The sequence below is a fragment of the Anguilla rostrata genome, chromosome 17 (genome assembly GCF_018555375.3).
Source record: "Anguilla rostrata isolate EN2019 chromosome 17, ASM1855537v3, whole genome shotgun sequence".
Lineage (NCBI taxonomy): Eukaryota > Metazoa > Chordata > Actinopteri > Anguilliformes > Anguillidae > Anguilla > Anguilla rostrata.
Window position 1 is genome coordinate 6,228,416 of NC_057949.1, and position 22,489 is coordinate 6,250,904.

At 42.8% G+C, this 22,489-nt stretch overlaps 3 protein-coding genes across 4 annotated transcripts in view; 2 read left to right on the forward strand and 1 right to left on the reverse strand.

The window, feature by feature from the left end:
* Positions 1-3,123: 3,123 nt before the first annotated feature.
* Positions 3,124-9,727, reverse strand: LOC135242946 (perforin-1-like). Of its 2 annotated transcripts, none has more exons than XM_064314303.1 (5): positions 9,580-9,727; positions 6,527-7,127; positions 5,274-5,412; positions 4,604-4,818; positions 3,124-4,284 (listed from the first exon to the last, which is right to left on the reverse strand). In XM_064314303.1, exons 2-5 carry the CDS (start codon positions 7,057-7,059, stop codon positions 3,417-3,419), a joined length of 1,755 nt encoding a protein of 584 aa, XP_064170373.1. In that variant the 5' UTR covers positions 7,060-7,127; positions 9,580-9,727; the 3' UTR covers positions 3,124-3,416. The 2 variants fall into 2 exon arrangements, with proteins under 2 accessions (XP_064170373.1, XP_064170372.1); XM_064314302.1 differs by having other exon boundaries at positions 6,527-7,133.
* Positions 8,375-15,614, forward strand: LOC135242950 (uncharacterized). The gene is made up of 2 exons (XM_064314315.1): positions 8,375-8,693; positions 14,963-15,614. The coding sequence occupies exon 2, from the start codon at positions 15,032-15,034 to the stop codon at positions 15,482-15,484; it is 453 nt and encodes a 150-aa protein (XP_064170385.1). The 5' UTR covers positions 8,375-8,693; positions 14,963-15,031; the 3' UTR covers positions 15,485-15,614.
* Positions 12,659-22,489, forward strand: part of atp2a1 (ATPase sarcoplasmic/endoplasmic reticulum Ca2+ transporting 1) — a 150,690-nt gene continuing 140,859 nt past the window's right edge. The window contains exon 1 of the mRNA XM_064314299.1: positions 12,659-12,663. The gene's annotated coding sequence lies outside the window, so the exon portion shown is untranslated. The remainder of the gene's footprint in view (positions 12,664-22,489) is intronic.

Sequence of the window (22,489 nt, forward strand, 5' to 3'; positions counted from 1 at the left end):
GCCATTTATCTCTGATTACAAAGCGTTACGGCAGCCCAATCTAGAAGTATTAAAAGCACGTATGATTGTATGAATTAATTCAAAGTAGCAAGCGTGCGTGACCTTACTAATGTGCCTCTCAAATCTTGAATCCGACTGAAAAATTACCCCATTTTTTACCGCAAAATTATTACTCCTTTGATGTCTGGGCTTGGAGAACCCAGTTGTTTTGAGCTAGGCTTCAGAGCAGAGTGAAAACAGCCTCTTTTCCACTGTAGGGCCTGAGCACGGAGAGGAACGGTTCCAATGGTGTTTCCACCTGGAAACGGTTTGGCGCGGAACGCTTACAAACCGTGCCCAGCACGATTTTCTCGGCACGGTTAGACAACCGCGCTCAGTGCCGCAGAACCGTTCGGGTGGGCGGGCTTAACGACGTAGGTGTTCACTGATTGGTTTCACATACATTCACGTCAGTTTTGTGACTGGGCGCTGATCCACTGCGTCACTTGCTGTCGTCACTAGTTTTTCTTAGATACTTCCTAGTCCTGGTTTTAGCAGCCCGACAGATGGGAACCGAAACGGTAACCGTTCCCACGAGTCCTGAGCAGCGGGGAACGGCGCGGAGCGGCCCTGGTAACGGTTCGGCCCTACGGTGGAAGAGAGGCTATAGGCGCCAAATGGGTCTGTAATCGGAGACCCAAGCACCCTTACGGGAGAAGGTTTTGCAGAAGGTCAAAAGTTTAAAAAATGTCTGCCGCTTTGGAAGTGACATGAGAGCTCACACATTTTGTGCTATTCTAAAAGGTGGTCAGGAGCTCTAATTCAGAATGAATACCTAGGCGATCTGCGACTGAACGGCCTTCAAAAAAGGGCTCAATACAAGACCATGGGTCAAAGCCAAATCTGGTGTGTGTGTGCGTAGGCCCAGAGACATGTTGGTGAAACTAAAATATTGAATAAAAATTTTTTTAATTCAGCACCATTATCAATATGGATATTAAAGTCACCAAGTATAAGTATTCTATCATATCTATCATAACTACTAGCGACAAAACTCTAAAAACTGAGATATAACATCCTAGGTTTGGTTTAGGGGGTCTATAAATGAGGACACAGGGAAGAGGATTATGTTTGTGCGAATAATATGTCAATAGTTCATGAGAACTACCCATGGTCAACAAGATTACACTTAAACATATCTCTGTAGATAACCACTAACACCAACAATCAGGCTGCCCGCAGAGGACATCAGAAGGTGATGACAGGCTGATTATAAGTTGTGGTGAAAAAAACTTAAATTGTCAGTTGACGCCATTAATAATTACCTCCACACATTGTGTGTGAAAGTATTACCAGACACTGTGGGCACAAGACTGAGAGTCAAAAATGACAGAGGTTAAACTTCCAGATGCAAACCTCTCACCAGCGCCAAGATCAGAAAGGCAAGATTGGAATCTGCAAGAATAAAATACAGAGATGACCCCGATGAGTTTTGGAAACAGGTCTTATGGACAGATGAGACCAAGATAATCATTTACCAGAGGGATGGAAAGGGTGAAAGTGTGGAGTGAGATGGATTGCTCTGCATGTTACTTCATCTGTCAAACATGGTAGAGGGAGTGTGATGGCTTGGGCCTATATGGCTGCATCTGGATCTGGCTAAATGGCCTTCATTGATGATGTAACCAGTGATGGCAGCAACAGAATGCCAGCTGGGGAGTACAGAAACACATTGTCCACCAATACTCAGAGAAGTACCACTAAACTCATCGGATGGAAGTTTATCATGCAGCAAAACAATGACCCAAAATGTACAGTAAACTTCACCAAGTAGCACATCAGAAATAAAAGGTGGAAGTGTTTGATGTTGCCCAGTCAGTCGTGAGATTTAGACCCTGTTGACCAAGCTTTTCCCTTACTCAGAAGGAAACTGAAGACTGAAACCCCAGCAAACACACAGCCACTGCAAGGTACAAGTTTGGCAGAGCATCGCAAAGGACGACCTCATGAACCTAGTGATGTCACAGACTCCATGCAGTCATCAAATGTAAGCAGTATGCGACAAAATATAGACCTTGATAGTCATTAAATTGGTCAGAACTTACCTTGTCCTAATAGTTATGCTGACTTGAAAAAGGGGGACTCATTGTTGACTCACTGAACGGCATTGTTGCAATATAGTTCAATGTCTGTTCAAAAAATGAAGTGCAAAATGCAGACTGTCCTTGTTTGATTTGAAATGCAAGTTTGATTTGTAAATAAGAAAAACCTCAACGGTCCCAATACATTTGCATTTAACTGTATCTGAAAATAATTAAAAACAAGTTGATGTAGGCGGTCAGTATAGTGGGTAATATTGCTACTGTTTGGGATCTCAGCACAGCCATGGCATCACCAATCCGTGGCTGCCAACTCTGTGAGGTCAGCATTGTAACCATGTGACATCACTTAGTTGACTTTACCGTTTATATCCTCAGGTATATTTGAACGACAGGCCATGACCTTTGAAAACATCCCCATGTGGTGAACATACATATGCAGATGAATGCATATATGGATCAAATGGTCACAACCAGACCTCGGTCAAATACATATTTGTTTTGGATTCAAACACTTTTCTGTGCTCTATTGATCTCGCCTGGTGTAAGTGAGCCTGCCAATATGAGCAGAAGGCAGGGTATGCACTTTTTGAGAGTATTTCATTGGTTCCAATACAAGAAAGTATTCCAAAAAGTATTTGATATAAAGTGATAATAGATTGCTTATAAAAATGTTTTACATGTTTGTGTGTGTGTGTGTGTGTGTGTGTGTGTGTGTGGGTGTGTGGGGTGTGTGGTGTGTGTGGTGTGTGTGTGTTGTGTGTGGTGTGTGTGTGTGTGTGTGTGTGTGTGTGTGTGTGAGTGTGTGTGTGTATGAGTGTGTGTGTGTGTGTGTATGAGTGTGTGTGTGTGTGTGTGTGACAACAGTTTTTCATGCTAAAATTATGTTGTAAATGTTGGCTGGAGAGAGTAAAAGCCTTTAAATTGCTTTGATACTGCATCTCGGGACTGCAGAAGCATGCTGTCCAACAGCTGGGTCATTGACTGAGGCACATCGTCTGTTCGTTTCCCAAGTTCAGGAGCGGTAGGAATGAGAAGCACAATGTTTGTTTTGTTGCAGATTTTATTATAATAAAAAAGTAACATAATTGTTGTAGAACAGGAATGCTTGCAATGAAAAAATAGGTAATAAATACAAGATATAACAAGAATTGAAAATAAAATCCTATAAAGAAATAGGAATAAGGAACATCCTTTACAATTTCTATGGTTATCATACAGCAGAAGAAAATAAGTAGCATATGAGTACTCATTTAATCGGTATCCTGAAAGTATCCAGAAAGTAACTCTTTTTAAGCTTGTCTATTGTTATTTGTATAGTTTTGCCTGAGACACTTCTTAATTTTCAGTCACACTGGAGATGCTGTGATTGGCTGAAAGAGGATCTTTGTCCACAAACACGCCCATTTTCGCCAGCATCTCCCTGGGGACCGTCCTCGCGTTGCGGGACACGTACGCCTTCTCCAGGTGGAAGTTCATCGGCGACCCTACGTAGTCCTGGCAAGCGGGACCCCCCAAACTCGGAGCGCATGTCACCTCGATCTTATAATACAGCTGCCCGTGGTTCAGATTGCAGAGGTCCGCATAGACCCCTGCTTTCAGCTTAACTGAGCATTCACCCAGGTGGTCGTCGTCCCACTTATTGTCCTCGTCCCACACCTCGAATTTGACCTGGTCGTCTATCGACAGAACCACTGACCCCAGGTCGAAGAGCTCGTTCCAGTCAGGGTTGTTGTTGTTGTAGATCACTCTGGTGCGGCCGGCCTGCGTTTTGAAGTGAAACAGCTTCACGTACCCGTCCGTGCCCGTGTTGTAGTCCCCCCACAGGCCCGTGCCCTTCTGCACGGTGACCTTCACCCGGGCCAGCCCTTTCTGAGAGGGACAGCAGTCCGGGGTCACTCCGGGGTTGTTATGGCAACTGCAGATACACGAGTCCTGGGGGTGTGTCTTAATGCCGGCCTGGCAGGGGGCGGAGCAGTTCTTCCAGAGGGAATTCTCCAGGATGTAGTGGCTGATGGCTTTACGCAGGTGCTGCCTGGCAGGGTTGGAGGTGGGGAGCAGTTCGTGGAGAGCATCCAGGGAGTAGGACACCAGGTCTGGGCTCAGCGTCAGGGAGGACAACCACTCCTTGTAGGCCCCTGGATCTTTATTGGCCGAAAACAGTAGCTCGGGCTCTGTGGTGTGGCCCCCTCGAATCTCAGTCAACCTGAAAAGAAAAAAGGCAGAAACAGACTGGTTTAAACATGAGGCAGACATGACATCATGTTGGTACAGGGCTCCCATGCTCTGGGAGGCCCTGCTATACTGCCACTTTCACGCACCACTGCAATGACACATCCCTCCGACACATCCCAGTGACCCGCCCCAAGTGACAAGCCCCAATGATAACCCCTAATGACATGCCCCCAATGACACGCCCCAATGATAACCCAAATTGACACACCCATGGTGACAGAGCCCCAGTGACACACTCTAGTGGCACACCCCATTGACACGTTCCCAGTGATACGCCCCCAGTGGCTGACCTGTCGTTGAAGTTGCTGGAGAAGCCGGCCTTGTTCTCCAGCTTGTCCGCGGCACTTTTGCAGTGCTTGACCTCCGTGCTCAGTTTGTTGTCCCCCACGCTGGCTGCGGCCTCCACGTCCAGGCAGGTCTTCACCTCCTCCGAGCTCAGGCCCTGCAGTGCGGCCTGGCACTGCCTGATGCTGGTGACCGAGTGAACGCTGCCTCCCAGCTCCACCTGCAGGGGGCGCCACCAGCACAGCTCCTCATCAGCACAGCTACTGCGCAACTTGGCACAACTATCACACGGCTTGTTTGGAGCTGGCAGGTTTTAATCAGTGTTATGCTGCGGGCCAGTGCTTGTGCTACCTTGAATCATGGCCCCCAGTTGCAGCCCCACTATGCTTCCTCAGAAAGACCAATTCAACATTGGTGTATTAGCAAAGCACACCCAAAGAAAAGTTGGGCAGACATATCTCATATCAGACTATTAACCTGGTAAGGGTGATAGTACCACAGTAAGGTTTAAGAACCTGACTAATGTTATGAGTGTGGTTAATTTCAAGTCAAGACTTGATGAACATGTTGAGCATGTTCCAGTGATGCATGTAAAAAGGCTGACACAGGTTTACAGAAGAGGCAGTTTCCCTCTCTTTTTGACTGTCTTCCCCTGTTTTACAGCTGCGTTCCTACCTTGGTGATATAGTGAGTGCCAAAGTTGTCGATTAATTTGTAGTAGCGCTGTTTGTTTTCCTGGGTGTATGCCTTCGGGAGGAGTTTCACAGCTCGCCGAAATTCAGGGTGTAGTCGGGGATTGCTGGACACCCTATAGCTACAGAGAATTAGGGGAGGAAAGGAGGGGGTTTTTGCATGAAATGATGATGCAGACGAAAGCAATGCCACTGCATTTGAATAATATCACCCTTGTGCAACAACGAAATGAAAAATGGCAAATTTAATTATCATTTTATTTTTGTCATGGAAAATGCAGCTACAATAAGAAACTGCTATTTCAAATGTAGTTTTTCATATTCATTTAAATTATGACAGAGTCATGGAGGGTGAGAAATTTTATATGAAATGGATTTTACGTTTAAATTTTTAAGTTGTCTGATAAAGTGTATACATTAACTTGGAAATGAAAAGGCATTTAGGTTTTTCACATGAATTATGCTATGTTTTTTGCGCACATTCAATGAAAATAAAATGTAATTACCGATTAGCATTTTCCTTATAATTTTGGCACAAATGTGCTTCCATAGGCAGGTGGTTGAAGAACTTTAAATCATCAACATAAGTGTTTAAATGGGGGATATTGGTCTGTATTCATAAAGCATCACAGAGTAGGAGTGCTGACCCAGGATCAGCTCTGCATTCTAGCTCATAAAGGCCAGAGTTGGGAGATGGACAGGCAAAATCAGATCCCAGATCAGTGCTCTTACCCTGAGAAGCTTTATGAATATGGACTCTGACTGAGAAGCTTTATGAATATGGGCTCTGACTGAGAAGCTTTGTGAATATGGGCTCTGACTGAGAAGCTTTGTGAATATGGGCTCTGACTGAGAAGCTTTGTGAATATGAGCTCTGACTGAGAAGATTTATGAATATGGGCTCTGACTGAGAAGCTTTGTGAATATGGGCTCTGACTGAGAAGCTTTGTGAATATGGCTCTGACAGAAGCTTGTGAATATGGGCCTGCTGAGAAGCTTTGTGAATATGAGCTCTGACTGAGAAGATTTATGAATATGGTCTGACTGAGAAGCTTTGTGATATGGCCGACTGAGAAGCTTTGTGAGATATGGGCTGTGACTGAGAAGCTTTATGAATATGGACTCTGACTGAGAAGCTTTATGAATATGGGCTCTGACTGAGAAGCTTTGTGAATATGGGCTCTGACTGAGAAGCTTTGTGAATATGGGCTCTGATGTTTGGTAAAATGACCTTACCTGTAATAGAGGCAGGACACTTGGTGGCTGGTAAAACTGAACTTGTCCTTCTTAGTTTTCTCCATGGAGAACTCGGCCAATTTGGAATGGGTTCCTGCCATCATTAATGATCCTTGAGCTTTACCGACTGAGATGTCTAAATTGGACTTCCAGTTGTTCTCCACGCTGTTTGAGCTGGCGCTGACCAGGGCCTCGCTGGACTGGTACAGCGAGCTGGCCACTTTCACACTGCAGTGGTGGTTCGGCCTCCAGTCCACCACAGACAGCGGCAGCTTCTGCAATTTCCCCTCGAGGTACGGGTTCCTGCAGATCGTGCACGTTTTGTCTTTGCGTTTCCAGACGCTCAGGTCGATGACATATGCACCTTTACGCTTCATTTTGGTGATGTCGAACCCTTCCCCGGCCAGATTGGTTCCGGGGGCTAGCTCCGCCTCTTTGCACTCGCTGGCTGAGCCGGTGCTGCAGGATTGGCTGGTCGGAGTGGAAAGGGACAGCAGGAGACCCACCCAGAATGCAGGGGTGATGGAGTGCATGGCCGCGGCCGAGGAGCTTGAGGGAGGAGGGCGGTTTGTGTGGGAAATTGTGAGGATTGCAGCTTTTTCTTCTTCTGCAAGTGAAGTAAGAACAACAGTTCCCGTTAACACCAAAAATATCAACACATTTCTCTCAAGACCTGCACTGGTTTTGTTGCCAAATCAGTGAATAAGGAAAAAAAGTGCAAGAAACAATTATGCGTTTTTAAACACCTTATTATAAAGTACATTGATCCTCCATGATATCGCTGATGCAGTAATGCTGCACTTCCACTGATCTCTGACAGGGCAGTCTGCTTTGAACTCTGAATCCAGTCTATGTGTTGTTCTACTTAAGTTTTATTTATTTATTTAATTAATTAATTAATTTTTTTTGAGGGGGGGGGAGTTTTTTGCTTAAAGTTTAGGGAAGTCAACTACAAACTTTTGTTGGTCTATACGTGTGGATATGTTAAATGTTGATTTATGCAAACCACAACTACAAAATGAGATGCTGTTTAAAACTATTACACAAATAACCCATTCCAAAAATTGTTCAGCTTAAAATTGACGTATTTTGGCTTCACTTTCAAACAATTGATGTGAATTGTAAATGTATACATATCCATATACACTCTACATATAAAAAGATATGGATATCTATGTATTAACAATTCCCACATATAATATGCACAGTAATATGTATTGTCAAAATGATCAAACATTTCACACATTACAATCATTACATGTCTTTGGTTGTCTCATGTTCAATATCTTGAAATTTAACAAGTGAATCTAGACATGTTTCCATAAATCTTTAATGAACTCCAGACAGCTTTTTAAAGAATTTGGATACAAAAGCTAACCAAACGCAAAACAAAACCTGTCACACGGTGACCTGCAGTCAGTCGAAACTCTGTGACATCAAGCCGTCTCACAGTGACGTTATAAGCTGTTATAAGTACAAAAAATGCGAATTACATCGCGACAATGGAGGTCTGCTGTTTTAGGAAACCAGGTACACACATATAAGACAGATGACTTCCACAGTTACCTTCGCTAGGTTGTGCACCTGTGATAAGTACGTACACTAGCACTAATTGTGAAAATATGGCACAGATTCAATTTAATTGAATTTTAAGAAATAGCACTTCTTTTGACATAAAGAGGATGTGACACATTACACATGATGACACTGGCATTCGGTCCGCCGAAGAAGCGGATTGGTCTCGGCCACGCCGGGTGGTGGAGAGAGCACACGCACCTGGGTTGCATTAACTAATCAGCTCAGATGCTGAAAGGTGTGTTGATTTTCACGGTTCGGGGCCGAGACCGGGAGCTCACCCCGAGGGTGCGTTTTGATTGTCGTTTCGATTGTCGTTTCATTTTGTTGGTCTGAGCACACAAGACAGAAAGTGAACCGCTGCTGAAATGTATCAATAGGAGGAGCTGGCCCCCTGGAGAACGGGCTTGCTACGAACTGAATTAGTTGACGCTCTGTTTTACGTTCTTTTGTCTTTGTTATTTAAATTTGAGGCAGGGGGAAGGTGTCCGTTTATTAATTTCATGTTTGTGTAGTTGCGCTCTCTCTCTCCACGCGGCAACCAACGCCGTTTCCCGGAATTGGCGCATCTCACATTTGAGATGATGGAGTGGTAAGCTCAAACTGAATTTGTGTGAGTGTGGGTGTACGTGTCCGATAGTTTCCCCAGTGATTGGGGTCCGGTTAGGTTTTGTTTGCAAGCCCCAGAGAACGTGGCGTGTCCATTTTCCAGACAAGAAATTTGCCGTTTTAAAGAATTAACCCCTTGCCGTCCCCAAATGCATGCTTCCCGTGGTTCTTCACGTTCATCGACATCATTGGACTGTGAACTACATTTCCCAAAAACACTTGCAAACACATATAGCCGAGCCCCTCAACGCTCAGAGCTGCAGAGCCGTCTATTCTCAGGAACGCCAATGTCACCACATCCTCTTCCTTTCTAACGACTCGTCGACACTGTTTTGAGCCGAATGTGATCTGCCCTGAAACGTTACTCTGATTCAATTTTTTATTTATTCATTCTGGATTGTTTATATAAAAATTAGGTTGTTGCAAGTATGAAGTACCTTACTTATATATTTCTTAATTATTACTGTTTGTTAAAATATGTTACTGTGTCTCAGCCAGTGCCCTGGAGACTATCCAACAGTGAAAATGTGCCCTGTGATGGAACATTAACAGAAAATTTACCTTGGAGAACAAAAGTGAATCTCTACTGTACTGCTTTTTCTGATGGTGTACATAAGCCTAGCAGAATAGCGGTGTTGTCTACAGTGAGGTGTTCTCACACTTTTCAAATTCAGTATGTCTGCCATTTAATATGGCAGACTTTAGCTGTGCATTTGTATCATACAGATTTTTAGATCATGATACCTCCACCCTTCAATGCCACTGTAACATGTAGGCAAATAAATGTAATGTAAGCATTGACCAAACAGAAAGAAACAAGCTATCAAGATGTCTTAATTTTAAGACGCGTTAAATAACGACGTGCTTACCTTTATGGCGCCTCTGGAGTAGTCTGTGAGATGTTTGCCTGAACACATCTGTTTTGAGAATATTCTACGCTTCCGTTAATTGTGTGAAAATTGAGCTGTAGATGCAGTCAGAGTGGGGTTGGTGGCAGCGGTGGAGGTGGTGGTCAGGTGGTCTGCATCTGACGCAGATGAAAAGTTTTAAAGGGGTGGTGTGATGCGTATCTCGATAGAATGTGGTTTCCGAGAACGAGGAGATGGGGTTTGGGGTGGTCCGGTAAAGCAACACACACACGTTGTTCTGAGGTTTTTATTCCTGTTAAACTGACACACACACTCAGCACATCGCGTCCCTCCCTCTTCAGTGATGAGCAATTGTATAGCTGACCCTGGAGCACTCCACTGGAAACTAGGGTCTCCGAGTTAACCAACACATAAGATTCAAAGAGTCGAGAAAAGCAAAGGAAAAACTGACATAAGTGATTAGAACAACTAAGGTATAAATTTGATATGTTTATACTACACAAACACACATGCATATGTATATGTATGCATGTGTGTGTTTGTGTGTCATACAAGTAGTCTCTTGAAAAAAGTCATTTTGAATGAAATCTTTATGAAATTAAAATTTGTGATGTGAAAATGAGTATGATTAAATAATATTTATTAATAAAGAACGGAGTATCATTTATGAACTATTTCTAAATATATTGCCTTGTATATATCTCTGCATTTATTCATATGAATATATGTATCCTAAATTATATATCTATTTACTTTGGACAAAGATGGGATTCCATACTTAATTCAAGGCATAATGATTAGCAGAAATAATATATTTTGTGTCCTGTGTTCACTGCTATGAATGATAATGATTGGCATGCCATTAGTTGGACTTCATGTTAGTGTTAATCAGCATTTGCCCATCGTCATGAATTGAAGGATGGGGGATGCTGATGGTTTGGTGGGTGTACCATCATTCATTTATTGTGTAGTTTCTCCAGATGAAAACTCGGCTTGTCATGATCGAGCTGAGGCTTTTTTTTTAACCTGTTATACATCCAGCTGACGTTCTGCATGTGATTCTAGATGGACTGCAGTCCTCTGTGATTATAGATAAGAGCATCTCTGTGCTCATACCTTAGCTGAAATACCTTATTCTTATTTTATTTAAAACTCGAATGCTAGGCTTGTCAGCAAAACAAATGAGATCTCACACGTAACACCCATCCTGCCCTCATTACACTGGCTTAGAGTTTCTTTTAGACTTTTAATTGGTCTAGGTCTAGACCCAGGGTACATTACTGATCTCTTAAAATGACACCTTCCCTCTCAGATCCTGAACAAAAGATCTCCTCGGCACTTTCTGCACTATGGAATAAAATATTATTATTATTATTATTATTATTATTATTATTAATAACACCAAGTGAACAGGGAGGCCTCCATCACATCGGCAATATCTCTTGTTGTGAATTCTTTTGGTCCTCCTCCTACCCAGTTTGGAAAACCTAACTGCATAGCACAGGCTAGTGTGTTCACTGCTCCAAAGCGTGCATGTCAGATTCTTATCATGCTTTGGATAAAATCGTCTAACACATAAATGTAATGTTATCACACCGCAGTTTACAAGTTGGGCTACAAGCCATTACCAAGCCTGCAGATCGTGAGAAACCTTATGAAAGTGTTTCAGACACGTGAAATATGGCTGTGAGCGTGTGTCCTGCATCAGCGTGAGAGAATAATTTTATGTGAATTAGGTGCGATGTTGGTGGTTAGTGGTGGTCGTCAGCTAAGGCTGTCGCTAAGGCTGTGTGCTGTGGCTCTAAAGCACCAGTCTGTGAGGTCCCTCTAAAGCACCAGTCTGTGAGGCCCCTCTAAAGCACCAGTCTGTGAGGTCCCTCTAAAGCACCAGTCTGTGAGGTCCCTCTAAAGCACCAGTCTGTGAGGTCCCTCTAAAGCACCAGTCTGTGAGGCCCCTCTAAAGCACCAGTCTGTGAGGCCCCTCTAAAGCACCAGTCTGTGAGGTCCCTCTAAAGCAGTGGTGTCAAACTCGTTGCCATGGAGGGCCGTGTATGCAGGTTTTCATTCCAGCCTCAGATCTTGATTATATAATTAGTTAAATTATTTGCTGAATTAGGGATGCAGGTTTGTGCACAATGGTGACCCGACGTCTATGGTGACCCACATTGTCTAAATAAAAATTTTCTTATATTCTGTGCTTCAATGCAGTTAAACGCATATGGCTGAATGAGTAATTGGACTCAATTAAGGCAGCATTAATTGGTTGGAATGAAAACCTGCATACACACGGCCCTCCATGGCAACGAGTTTGACACCACTGCTCTAAAGCACCCGTCTGTGAGGCCCCTCTAAAGCACCAGTCTGTGAGGCCCCTCTAAAGCACCAGTCTGTGAGGCCCCTCTAAAGCACCAGTCTGTGAGGTCCCTCTAAAGCACCAGTCTGTGAGGCCCCTCTAAAGCACCTGTTTGTGAGGTCCCTCTAAAGCACCAGTCTGTGAGGCCCCTCAAGAGCGGTGGTTCCTGGGGACCCCCTGCGTTTGCTGGTTTTTGTTAGAATCAGTCACAATCTCAGAATTTTAACAAGTTGTTCCCTTTTTCTTAAGTATGAGCTTTTCAAGTTTAGAGGAGTTATTTATCCTCTTAAGCCATGTTATGTCAGAAGTAGCAATCCATGCCATGTAGAATAGAAATTCTATGTTTACATTGTGCTTATTGTGCTATATTGTAAACAATACATTAAAAGGTAATGCATATTTTTAAGTAATCAATGTAGGTGAATCAACAGGCTACTAACTACCTTGGTCAACATATTTCAGTTTGTTCATAATATTTTCCTTAAACTTATTCACACAGTGTAGGTTTAGCTCGTTATCATTTGCTTTGTTTTTTAATTCATATCTGGCAAATTGTTTGTTTTAGTGGCCATGTAACCACACTTTCACCAGTTAGGAGACTCTTGAATTAAATACTTTTCCTTCCTCTTTTCATGTAATTGTTTGCAACATAGCATAATGAGCACCACATGAACATCAGAATTTTATTCTTCACAGAATGCTTAGCAATTTCTGACATGTCGCTGAAGAGGGTAAATAATCCCTCTTGATGTGAAAAGCGCCTAATTGCAGGGTGTAGTTCACATGTTCTCAGGACCCCACATTTAGTTCCTGCGTGGTTTACCACCTGTTCATTTTCCAGTACACTTACAGATGCATGACAAGCGCATTATTATTATCAGAAAATCGTTGTCTGCTGCACATAAGGAAACGCAGGAGATCGAATCGTGTGTCACAGGGAACTAAATACTGATCCAGGCTTCGCAGTCACTGCGCTTAAAGCAGAACTGTGCCATTTGCATTAGAAATGATGTTTCTCAACATAGACCCTATCCACTAAAGTCTTAGCATAGCGCCTGAGGATAACCAAAACCTTTAAGCCAAATTTTGTTCTTTACCCCAATAACAGCATTCGATTGCCATGAACCCCTGATGAAACCATGCTTAAGGGAAGTATATGGAGGGGACCTGGAGATAATTACCGTTGAACATTATTGCTCTGATTGATTTGATTATTGCTGGTTTTGTCGTTGATCTTACAATATATTCATGCACAGAAATAAGCAAAGAGAAGAAAAATAAAAGGAACCTATTTTTTGCTTGCCCTGTCAAGGGCTCCCTCTAGTGGAAAAAACAAATCATGGCGGCACTCAGTCCCCTTAATTTTATCATTTAATTCAATTTACAAAAATAGACACTATTATACTTTTTTTAATAACTTTTTTATTTTAAATAACTCTCCTAAGGATTGGGCCTAAATGTATACAGTCCCAAAGCCTCTTGTACTCTTCTATTTTCATACAGTTTTTCTGAACGGTCCTTACAGTCTCATTGATAACTGGCCTGCTCTGTTTCCGTTGGGTTCTGCTCTTAATGATGTTAGTTTTGCAACATTTCCACAACCACCTGTCTTCTCTCTGATCTTTACCTCTTTTACACACTTTGTCCAACAGCCTTGTGCTGTCCTGTCCCTCATACACACTTTGTCCAACAGCCTTGTCCTGCTCTGACCCTGATACACACTGTGTCCAGCAGCCTTGTCCTGCTCTGACCCTGATACACACTGTGTCCAGCAGCCTTGTCCTGCTCTGTCCCTGATACACACTGTGTCCAGCAGCCTTGTCCTGCTCTGTCCCTGATACACACTGTGTCCAGCAGCCTTGTCCTGCTCTGACCCTGATACACACTGTGTCCAGCAGCCTTGTCCTGCTCTGACCCTGATACACACTGTGTCCAACAGCCTTGTCCTGCTCTGACCCTGATGCACACTGTGTCCAGTAGCCTTGTTCTATCCCACTAATACAATCCCATTGGCCCTCTCTCCAGGGACAGTCTGGATTTAACATGAACAGACTTTATTTCAGCTTCAGTTACTCATTAGTTTAAACTAATTGAGACTTAGACTTAATTAGGTTTTAATTAAGCCCTACCCTGTCATTCCCTCGGTTTCCTGTTGTTATGCAGCATGTACAGTATCTCTCTAGTTTTTTTCAAAGTTGACTGAAGGTTTTCTGGGATTAATGGTTTTCAAAATTCCTCCCCAGGAAATGCACGTCATTTTATGCTTTTGGCAGTACAGTCAAACATGCCACTGCAAACATATTCAGGTTTTCTGATTGGTTGGTTGATTGAATCAGGTTTTCAAACTCAGTCCTTGGATCCCCCGGCCTACTGGGTTTTATTACAACCAATCTCTTGATGAATTTGGATTGTCAAAAACAAACCTATTAACTCAATGTAGTTTTGGCTTGATGGCATTTGCTTTTGAACACTTTTTTTCCACAAGTGGTTTAGTTGCAATGATCAGTTGAGTGATGATTTCAGCAATTAGAACACATTGATTCTACCTGTCAATCTGTAACTTATCTAAACAGCTCATGACAAATCAAGGAGATAGACAGTCTGATGGGTAACACAGGCTTGGATGCCGGCCCAGTTATACACATATGATTAACTTCGAAAGGTTTATAAAAAGAAACCAGCTTACCGAATGGTCATCCTTTGTAGCTCACACCAGAACAAGTATGATGTCATAAAGGTAACTCTGTGAGATCATAATGAATAAAAACAGAATAGCTTGTATATATCTGGTAACTGATAATATGTTTGATTAGACCTGAAAGGAGTGGACATCAATGAATTTCCTTCATAGTATTTTCTTTTTCAGGGTAAGTGTTTTGTTCTACGTCCTTGGCCTTTGAGCAAGTTAAGGGTTTTGTCTTTCAGTGATACAGCATAAACAACTTTTACATACTGATGAGCATGTACCTACAAAGCAAACAAAATGAAAATCAATTTAAAAGAACGGTCTCAAATTCTGATCATTTTAAGGGTGAAGGGTCCGAGAAGGTGGTGAAGGGTTCGAATAACGATGCACCAAACATAACCGGGAGTGGGCAGATGGAGGAGGAGCAACAGAAGGTGGAGAGGTTGCTGAAGGTGAAACGAAAAGAGATTCTGAGGAAGAGGAAGGAGCTGGCCGAGGCCTGGGAAATGCAGAGAGAGCTGTGGGCGCGGGAGGAAGAGCAGACCGAGCAGCAGAGGAGGAGAGAGAGGGAGGAGAGGGTGGAGGAGAGGAGGGCCCTGGCCACGGCATGGGAGACGCAGAGGGAGCTGTGGGCGGAGGAGGAGGAGGCCCTGAAGGGGCGGATGAGGGCAGAGAGGGAGGAGGCGGAGGGGAGAAGGACCGAGCATGAGACGGCGATGAAGCAGCACAAAGAGCGTCTGAGCCAGCTGAGGGAGGAGAGGGAAGGGATGGAGAGAGAGATGGAAGAGATGAAGGAGGCGCTGCGGGTGGAGAGAGAAACAGGCGGAGGGGCTCAGGGGAGAGAGAGAGAGAGAGCGAAGGCTTAGCACCGGAGGAGGGAACTGAAGAGCTATGTGAGGAGGATCTGGACAGAGGGGAGAAACCTGAAAGGCTTCTTCACCGTGCTACTGTCTAAAAGTCACAGACAAGTCCGTTAAATAAACTAGGCCATTTTGATATGCATGGTATCTTTTTGTTTTAGCTTTAATTTTCTTTCAGTTTGGAAATAAAAAGAAGCAGACCACCAAAACCATGTAGTTTTTAAGAAATTAAAAATAATTCTCCAGAATAATTTTCTACTGTAATGCATTCAAATTACATTTCCATAATTAGGAGTACCAACCCTCTATGGTACCGCGTTGCCTCTCGATAACATACCCATTTTTGGACTTCTACACTCACACAATACATCCTCATTTATGATGCAATACTTTTAAAAAGAGGGAGGGCCCCAAGGAAACTAATAGCAGTGTTTCAATTTGTCACATGACTCTCTAGAAGTTGAATCCCTTTTTCTCGGCCTTCGTCACATGGCTCAGCTCCATCATCTCTCTCCACAAAATTGGTCTGAGAATGTCTTTTTCTGTCATTTTACAATCTGGAAAAAATTGGATTCACAATAATAGGAGAGTAAAGTTTAATTTTTATTTGTTTAATGTACTTTGTTTGATAATTAAGTAATTGAAAATTGTTAAATGTTGTTACAATGTTGTCTGAGGGTAACGTTCAGAGAAACAAACTTATGAAAAGAGTTCATTTTTAATGTTTTTCTATTTCGAATGGCATGAATTTTAAACTGGTGAGGGGATTGAATATTTTCCATTAGTATAGTAATAAATTTTATTCAAATTTTAAACAGTAACTCTCTTTTTTCATTCCTTACCATTATGGTACTGTGTTGCTTTACGTGTACCCCAAAAAAAAATTATTTCTTGAAAATTTCTTTAAATTATGTTTACTTGGTCTATTTTATGACAAGAAAACAGTGCAAACATTTTTTTATCAACTGGCATCATAATGCGTACCATAGAGGGTTAAAAATATGTAATTAAAGCTTGGATATAAATTTAAGGGGCATCAGGTGTAATATAAGTGTAGGCACTGGATAAACAAAAATTTGCAGGGCTTACTTTCATTTCTGTTGAATGTGGAACAATATGCTGGCTAGTTCATCAAATATCTCCAAGAAGAGGTGATGGTGAGTTATTCACCAACTTTAGTCGCCACCAGGGGGCAGTGCAAGCACATTTGTTATTAGTCTGATATAGGCATGGTTCCTCTGTGCTTTGTGTGAACTGCACTGACCCACCCCAGTGCCACGCTACCACCCCAGCGGGCTGACCTGATGCTCTTAACAGTGAAGCGTGGGGACTGTACAAAAGACAATACAACTATGCAGGCAGGCAAACAGCTGGAGACAGAAAGCACTCATAATGAGCACATTTTATAAATGCTCCAGGGAGTGCACAGAAGCTGGAGCATTTATAAAGCAGAATATTTCTGTGCTGTGGAACTACCATGAGCGCAGAGGTCAATTCTGCAAATTTAGCTCCTGTTCAGTCCCCTGCCTGCAAAACGTTTTCATCAATAGCCAAAGAAATGCAGATTTTTACTAAAAGTAAAGCCACTGCCGTGGTAATATTGCTCTGCTGTAATGCCAGTCAGCGCACGCAGCTTCCGCTGGCCAGTGTGGAGGCAAGCCAACGAAGCTGCTGATTATGGACTTCACTTCAGCATCTGCAGGCATAGGTCTGAGAAGGAGAGAGCAGTGGCTGTTCTGAGAATGAGAGAGCAGTGGCTGGTCTGAGAATGAGAGAGCAGTGGCTGGTCTGAGAATGAGAGAGCAGTGGCTGGTCTGAGAAGGAGAGAGCAGTGGCTGGTCTGAGAATGAGAGAGCAGTGGCTGGTCTGAGAATGAGAGAGCAGTGGCCGGTCTGAGAATGAGAGAGCAGTGGCAGGTGTACCATTGTAAACTACTGATCTTTACCCCTGTTCGTAGTGGAAGGTCAGGTTCTGCGTCCCCTTAACCAAGATTTCATTGGGGTAAAAGGCCCTTCCAGTCTCTACTCGAGCAATGATGTCTTACCACATTAAAGATTTTATATAATATACAGACACATTTTTACACAGTATTTATGCATGCATGTGCCAGAGCTCCGCTACACGCTTTTTTTATCATACTGAAATTCAAGCTTTGATTAAACGGCAAAAGAAGATAAATTTCTGAACATGGCATCGGTTGCACTTCCAAACTGTAGTTAAAGTGTGACTAATGCTTTTTATGCACCGTATTCACAAAGGTCAAAAGCAGAGGCTCATCTATCAAAACTTTAAACACTCTAAACTAAACATGTTCTCGGAAAGATTGGCAAAACTTCTTTATCGAGTCACGTAACTTTGGATTGACGGAGAGGGAAATTGGGCTGGGAACGTGGTCCAAATCAAAGTAGGTCTACAGTTGTTTTCACCCTTTGAAGAGTAGGAATTTTGGAATGTTTTTTTTTTTTCTTTCAAAATCAGTCAAAGTCAGTGTTCTAGAACTCCATTGCTTTCAGTCACCAGTAGTGATTGTTGCATCAGCATTAGAACATTCAGTTAAGAACATTCTAATCACATGTTTGTGATCTTACACCTTAAAGGGGTCATTCAGGGGGGAAATGACGGGACAACATTCTGTTGTAGGGCAGTTCACAGAAGTCCGCCTCTTCTCAGATCCCAAAGGAAAACAGACTGTTTACTGTGCTGACAGGGTCAGGTCTGATAAAGAGACAGCGCTCAGTTGCAAAACATCCGATTGGATCAGCATTATGCAAAGCGTAGGTTCTCCATAATACAGCGCAACCATGTTTTGCATTGTTGGAAAGCCAACGTCAGGGGGAACAAGTTGGTGTCTCAGCTACAGAGGTTAACCCGGTGTGATCTGCTTACAGAGATAGTGCGAGCAGGATCCATTGATGTGCTGTTTTGTCATGATTGTGTCTTTATTTGATGACTTGGGGTTTTTCCTTGATTATAAGGAGAGAAGTGCGATGGTATGTGGAGACTCGTCAACATGGTCTCCTGCACATATGCATATGTGTATAGCCAATTCCACACACTGTGTATTGTCATAATTGTTCAGTGTGTTCAGTAATTAACCGCATTCTTTTTATCGAGACGTTCCTCTTTGACTCTTAACACTGCACACCTAACAGTTTAAGGTCCTAACATACACATGGAACTCAGGACATCTGCACCCCATAGTCACTCGCCTATACATTAGTGTCGTATCAGGATATACAATTGTATTTATGCAGGCTACACAAGCCAAAGACATGTCCACATCTACCAAGCTAGACAGCGATCCATATAGAGAAACACTACTGGTGGACAGTAGTCTCCTCTTCCGTCTATGCATACCTGTTAGCACAGAGGAAAGGTCAAAACACAACGTTGGAGTCAGATAATCAAGATAACATTAAATGAACCCCGTTCCGCTCAGATACTTCCACTGTTTGGTTTGCAGAGGGGTTTCTAACAGTTGGTGACCTTGACGTGTCGTTTGGTGTATCTGAGGGGTTTCTTGCACTGTGCTTGATGCCATGCAGTGTGGGGAAAATAACAGTCTACGCAGCCATTCCTTGTACTGGATTAATTTCTCGCAAAGCCACACCTGGCCAAAATATCACAGCATGCTTGCTTTTGCATAAACACCCCCCCCCCCCCCTCCAGAAAAAGAGCTGGAAGGGCCACAATGCAATATATTGACGTATATGCAATATATTACAACTTTTCGGAAATTCTGAATTTACAAATATATTTCATTAAATTGTATTTAGTTTTAATATAAATACAATGTGATAAAGTGGTAATAATATATATTTACCCATATATTGTGAACTGCAATATATTTTATTTCAGAGCTAACTGCTATTAGTGTCAGTTGGTAAAATGTCAGCTTTTACCTTCTCTGTGAACATTATTATTTATTTTGTGATTACATTTTTATTTGCCTTGCAAAAGAACAGGTAAAGATTAATCACGAAATATTTTTATATATCACATTGTCACTCATGTCGTATTCATTTCCATCAGTGCTTATTTCTCTGTTCTCTCCATATAGCCCTTGACTTAATGGAAAACTTTTGAAACTTTGCCTTCCTGCAGCAATGAAACTTCTGTGCTCGTCTGCAGGACTTTGTGTGACAGCAATTAAGCTCTTTCGGAGAGAAGGCTGAGAGAGACAGCGAGAGTAATTAACCTGCTCTCGGGTAAGGAGGGCGCAGCGTGTGCCCTCTCCCGATCTGTGGGAGGGGGAAACGCGCTTCTTCGAGCGTCCCCGGTGAGGGGGGCGCCAACGCTGTCGGCCTCGACGAGTGAGAGGACAGAGGCGGTTTGGGGATTTCACCCCAGCCATAGAAATCTGCAGGGAAATGAGGGTGTTGAACAAGCACAGGGTGTCAGACATACGAGGGCACCTGGGTACGGTATTGACTGTAAATATGCTATTTGATTGCTATTACATTGGGTCGTTCAGCAGAGGCTCTTCAGAATAGCACCCATAATGAGAACTGAGGAAGAGCGATATAGATGCAGTCATGATCTATATCGGCAACCAAAAGACGGTGTCATTATAGAAACCAATATAATCTGGCTGCGCACAAGAGCCAAGGTGAGGATGTGAAACTAAAGCATTATCAGGGAAAGAGTCCCAAACATCCTTGACAATGTCCACCAGTTCTTCAATATATTATCCAAAGAGAGAGAACTTAGAGTGAGGAAACGAAGATACAAGGCGCTATAAAGAGACGGCATTCAAAGATGGCTGAGCACTCTGCTCCGATGGTTGTAATTGTCCTGTTCAACCACTAGGGGAGCAAAAATCCGGAAAGACGGTGACCAGGATGTGCATCCCTGAACAGATGGGTGATCTGAGGTTGTGGTGCAGTGGCATTTGGAAAGGGAGCAGGCCAAGAAAAGAAAGTGTGAATAACTTTAATCCATCATTGCCGGTACCCGTTCAAATGGAACGCAAGCCCAGGCAGGGAGAAATGGGAGGCATTGCTCCAGATAGGACAATGCAGGCCAGAAATCAAGGTTGAGCCTAGGGTCGGAAGTAGGTAACCCATCTGGAGATTACAGAGCAGTGATTCTCATGCTTTCCATGTGTAATCTTATCTACTCAAGTCTCAAACACTAACACATCAACCATGCCTACCGCCCAGACAGTTTAGGTCTGCTTATCAAAAGGACAATACAGGTTATAAGCATTAAAAACAACTCGTAGGCACTGATTGGCATAGTACTTGATTATAGAATAGTGGCCGGGTGTGGGTGATCAAGAACTATTCCACACAAGGAGACTTGATTAACAATACAATAGACTGTTCCTGGCTATGGGACGGGAACATCAGACCCCCTGTCGATGGGCAGGCTGATTGATTGCGGGAAGCCAGGCACTAGTTTCCTTAAATGACATTATTTTGAAAACACATTTCTGCTCCCCATCTCAGAAAATAATCTAAGAAAAAAGATATTGAAATGCATTCAGTCTTAATAATGGGGGTCAAACTCTACTGAATTCAGAGTACATTATCATTTTAGACAACCGCCATTCCTGTAAATAAACACCATTTTTCATTAAGTTCTAGAGACCTTCTTTTTTTTCTTACACATGTCCGAAGTCCATTTATCTGGAAAATAACTTTTCCATGAACCGCCCCTTCTTAAAACACTGTCTAAAATAGCCAACATGCTATGACATGGAATTTAAATGTTGCGAATACATGTCAACACAAATACAAGTACACTTTACCTAGTGGGATTCCATCTGTGTGGAGTATGAATCATCTGTGTGGAGGGCTATGGAAAGTATGAATCATCTGTGCGGAGGTCTATGGAAAGTATGAATCATCTGTGCGGAGGTCTATGGAAAGTATGAATCATCTGTGTGGAGGTCTATGGAAAGTATGAATCATCTGTGCGGAGGTCTATGGAAAGTATGAATCATCTGTGTGGAGGTCTATGGAAAGTATGAATCATCTGTGTGGAGGTCTATGGAAAGTATGAATCATCTGTGTGGAGGTCTATGGAAAGTGTGAATCATCTGTGGAAAGTGATATGTAGAGTAATGCACAGCATTACGTTTTATCCCGCATGCAGCTCATGGCAAACGGCAGTCCCTCTCTTGACCCGAATGCCTCTCACGACCCGTGTCCCGAGTTTGGGAAGCAGTGTTAGATTGAAAGGGCCCCAGGCCACTGACGCTAAGTGAGTAGTGCAGCAGTGCTGCTTGACAAGTGACACACCGCATTTATTGATGGACTGATGGGAAAAGGCTTGAAACCCCTTGGACATGGACAAGCTCTGATCCCTGGCTGATTCCTGCCGATAGCCTCAACCGCACTGAGACAAAGAAAGCTCCAGTTCACTAACTAGGGGTCCAAACAACTATGATGACATCTATTTGAATGCCCAAAATACCAGCCATTGCTAGACTAGACCTGATTGTCAGTTGCAGCAGCTAGATCAAGCAGGATCAGGTCACAGAACAGACCTTGAAACTAGACTTGTTGGGGTCAAGTAGACCGCTTAATACAGCATTCTAAAGAGTTAACACGGTGTAAGAAGCAAATACAGTAACAATGAAGAAGCATTTTAAAAGCACTACATCAATTTTTTTTTTTTTTTTTTTTTTGCATTACATAAATTCTCTTGTTGAATGTATAAACAAAATAGAAAATGATTTGCCCTTATTTGTGGATTCCAGAGTTTAAATATACCGGATCTCATTCATGTAAAGACTGAATGGTTCATTTATTGTGTAAATATCATAATTCTTTTTCATTTATAAATATTGACTATAACTAGAAGACTTGTCAGGGGTTAACGACACAACGATTATTTTCACATTCCAAGGTTATGCGAAACTAAACGGTAGCCAACATTACTGAAAGACATAAAGTCATCACAGTTATGAGTCGGATTTGGCTCATTGCCCGTGATCACGGCCGTATTCAACCGGCTTCTGTTACCACTCAGGAAATGTATCTGCACTGGAATTGGTCGAGTCAT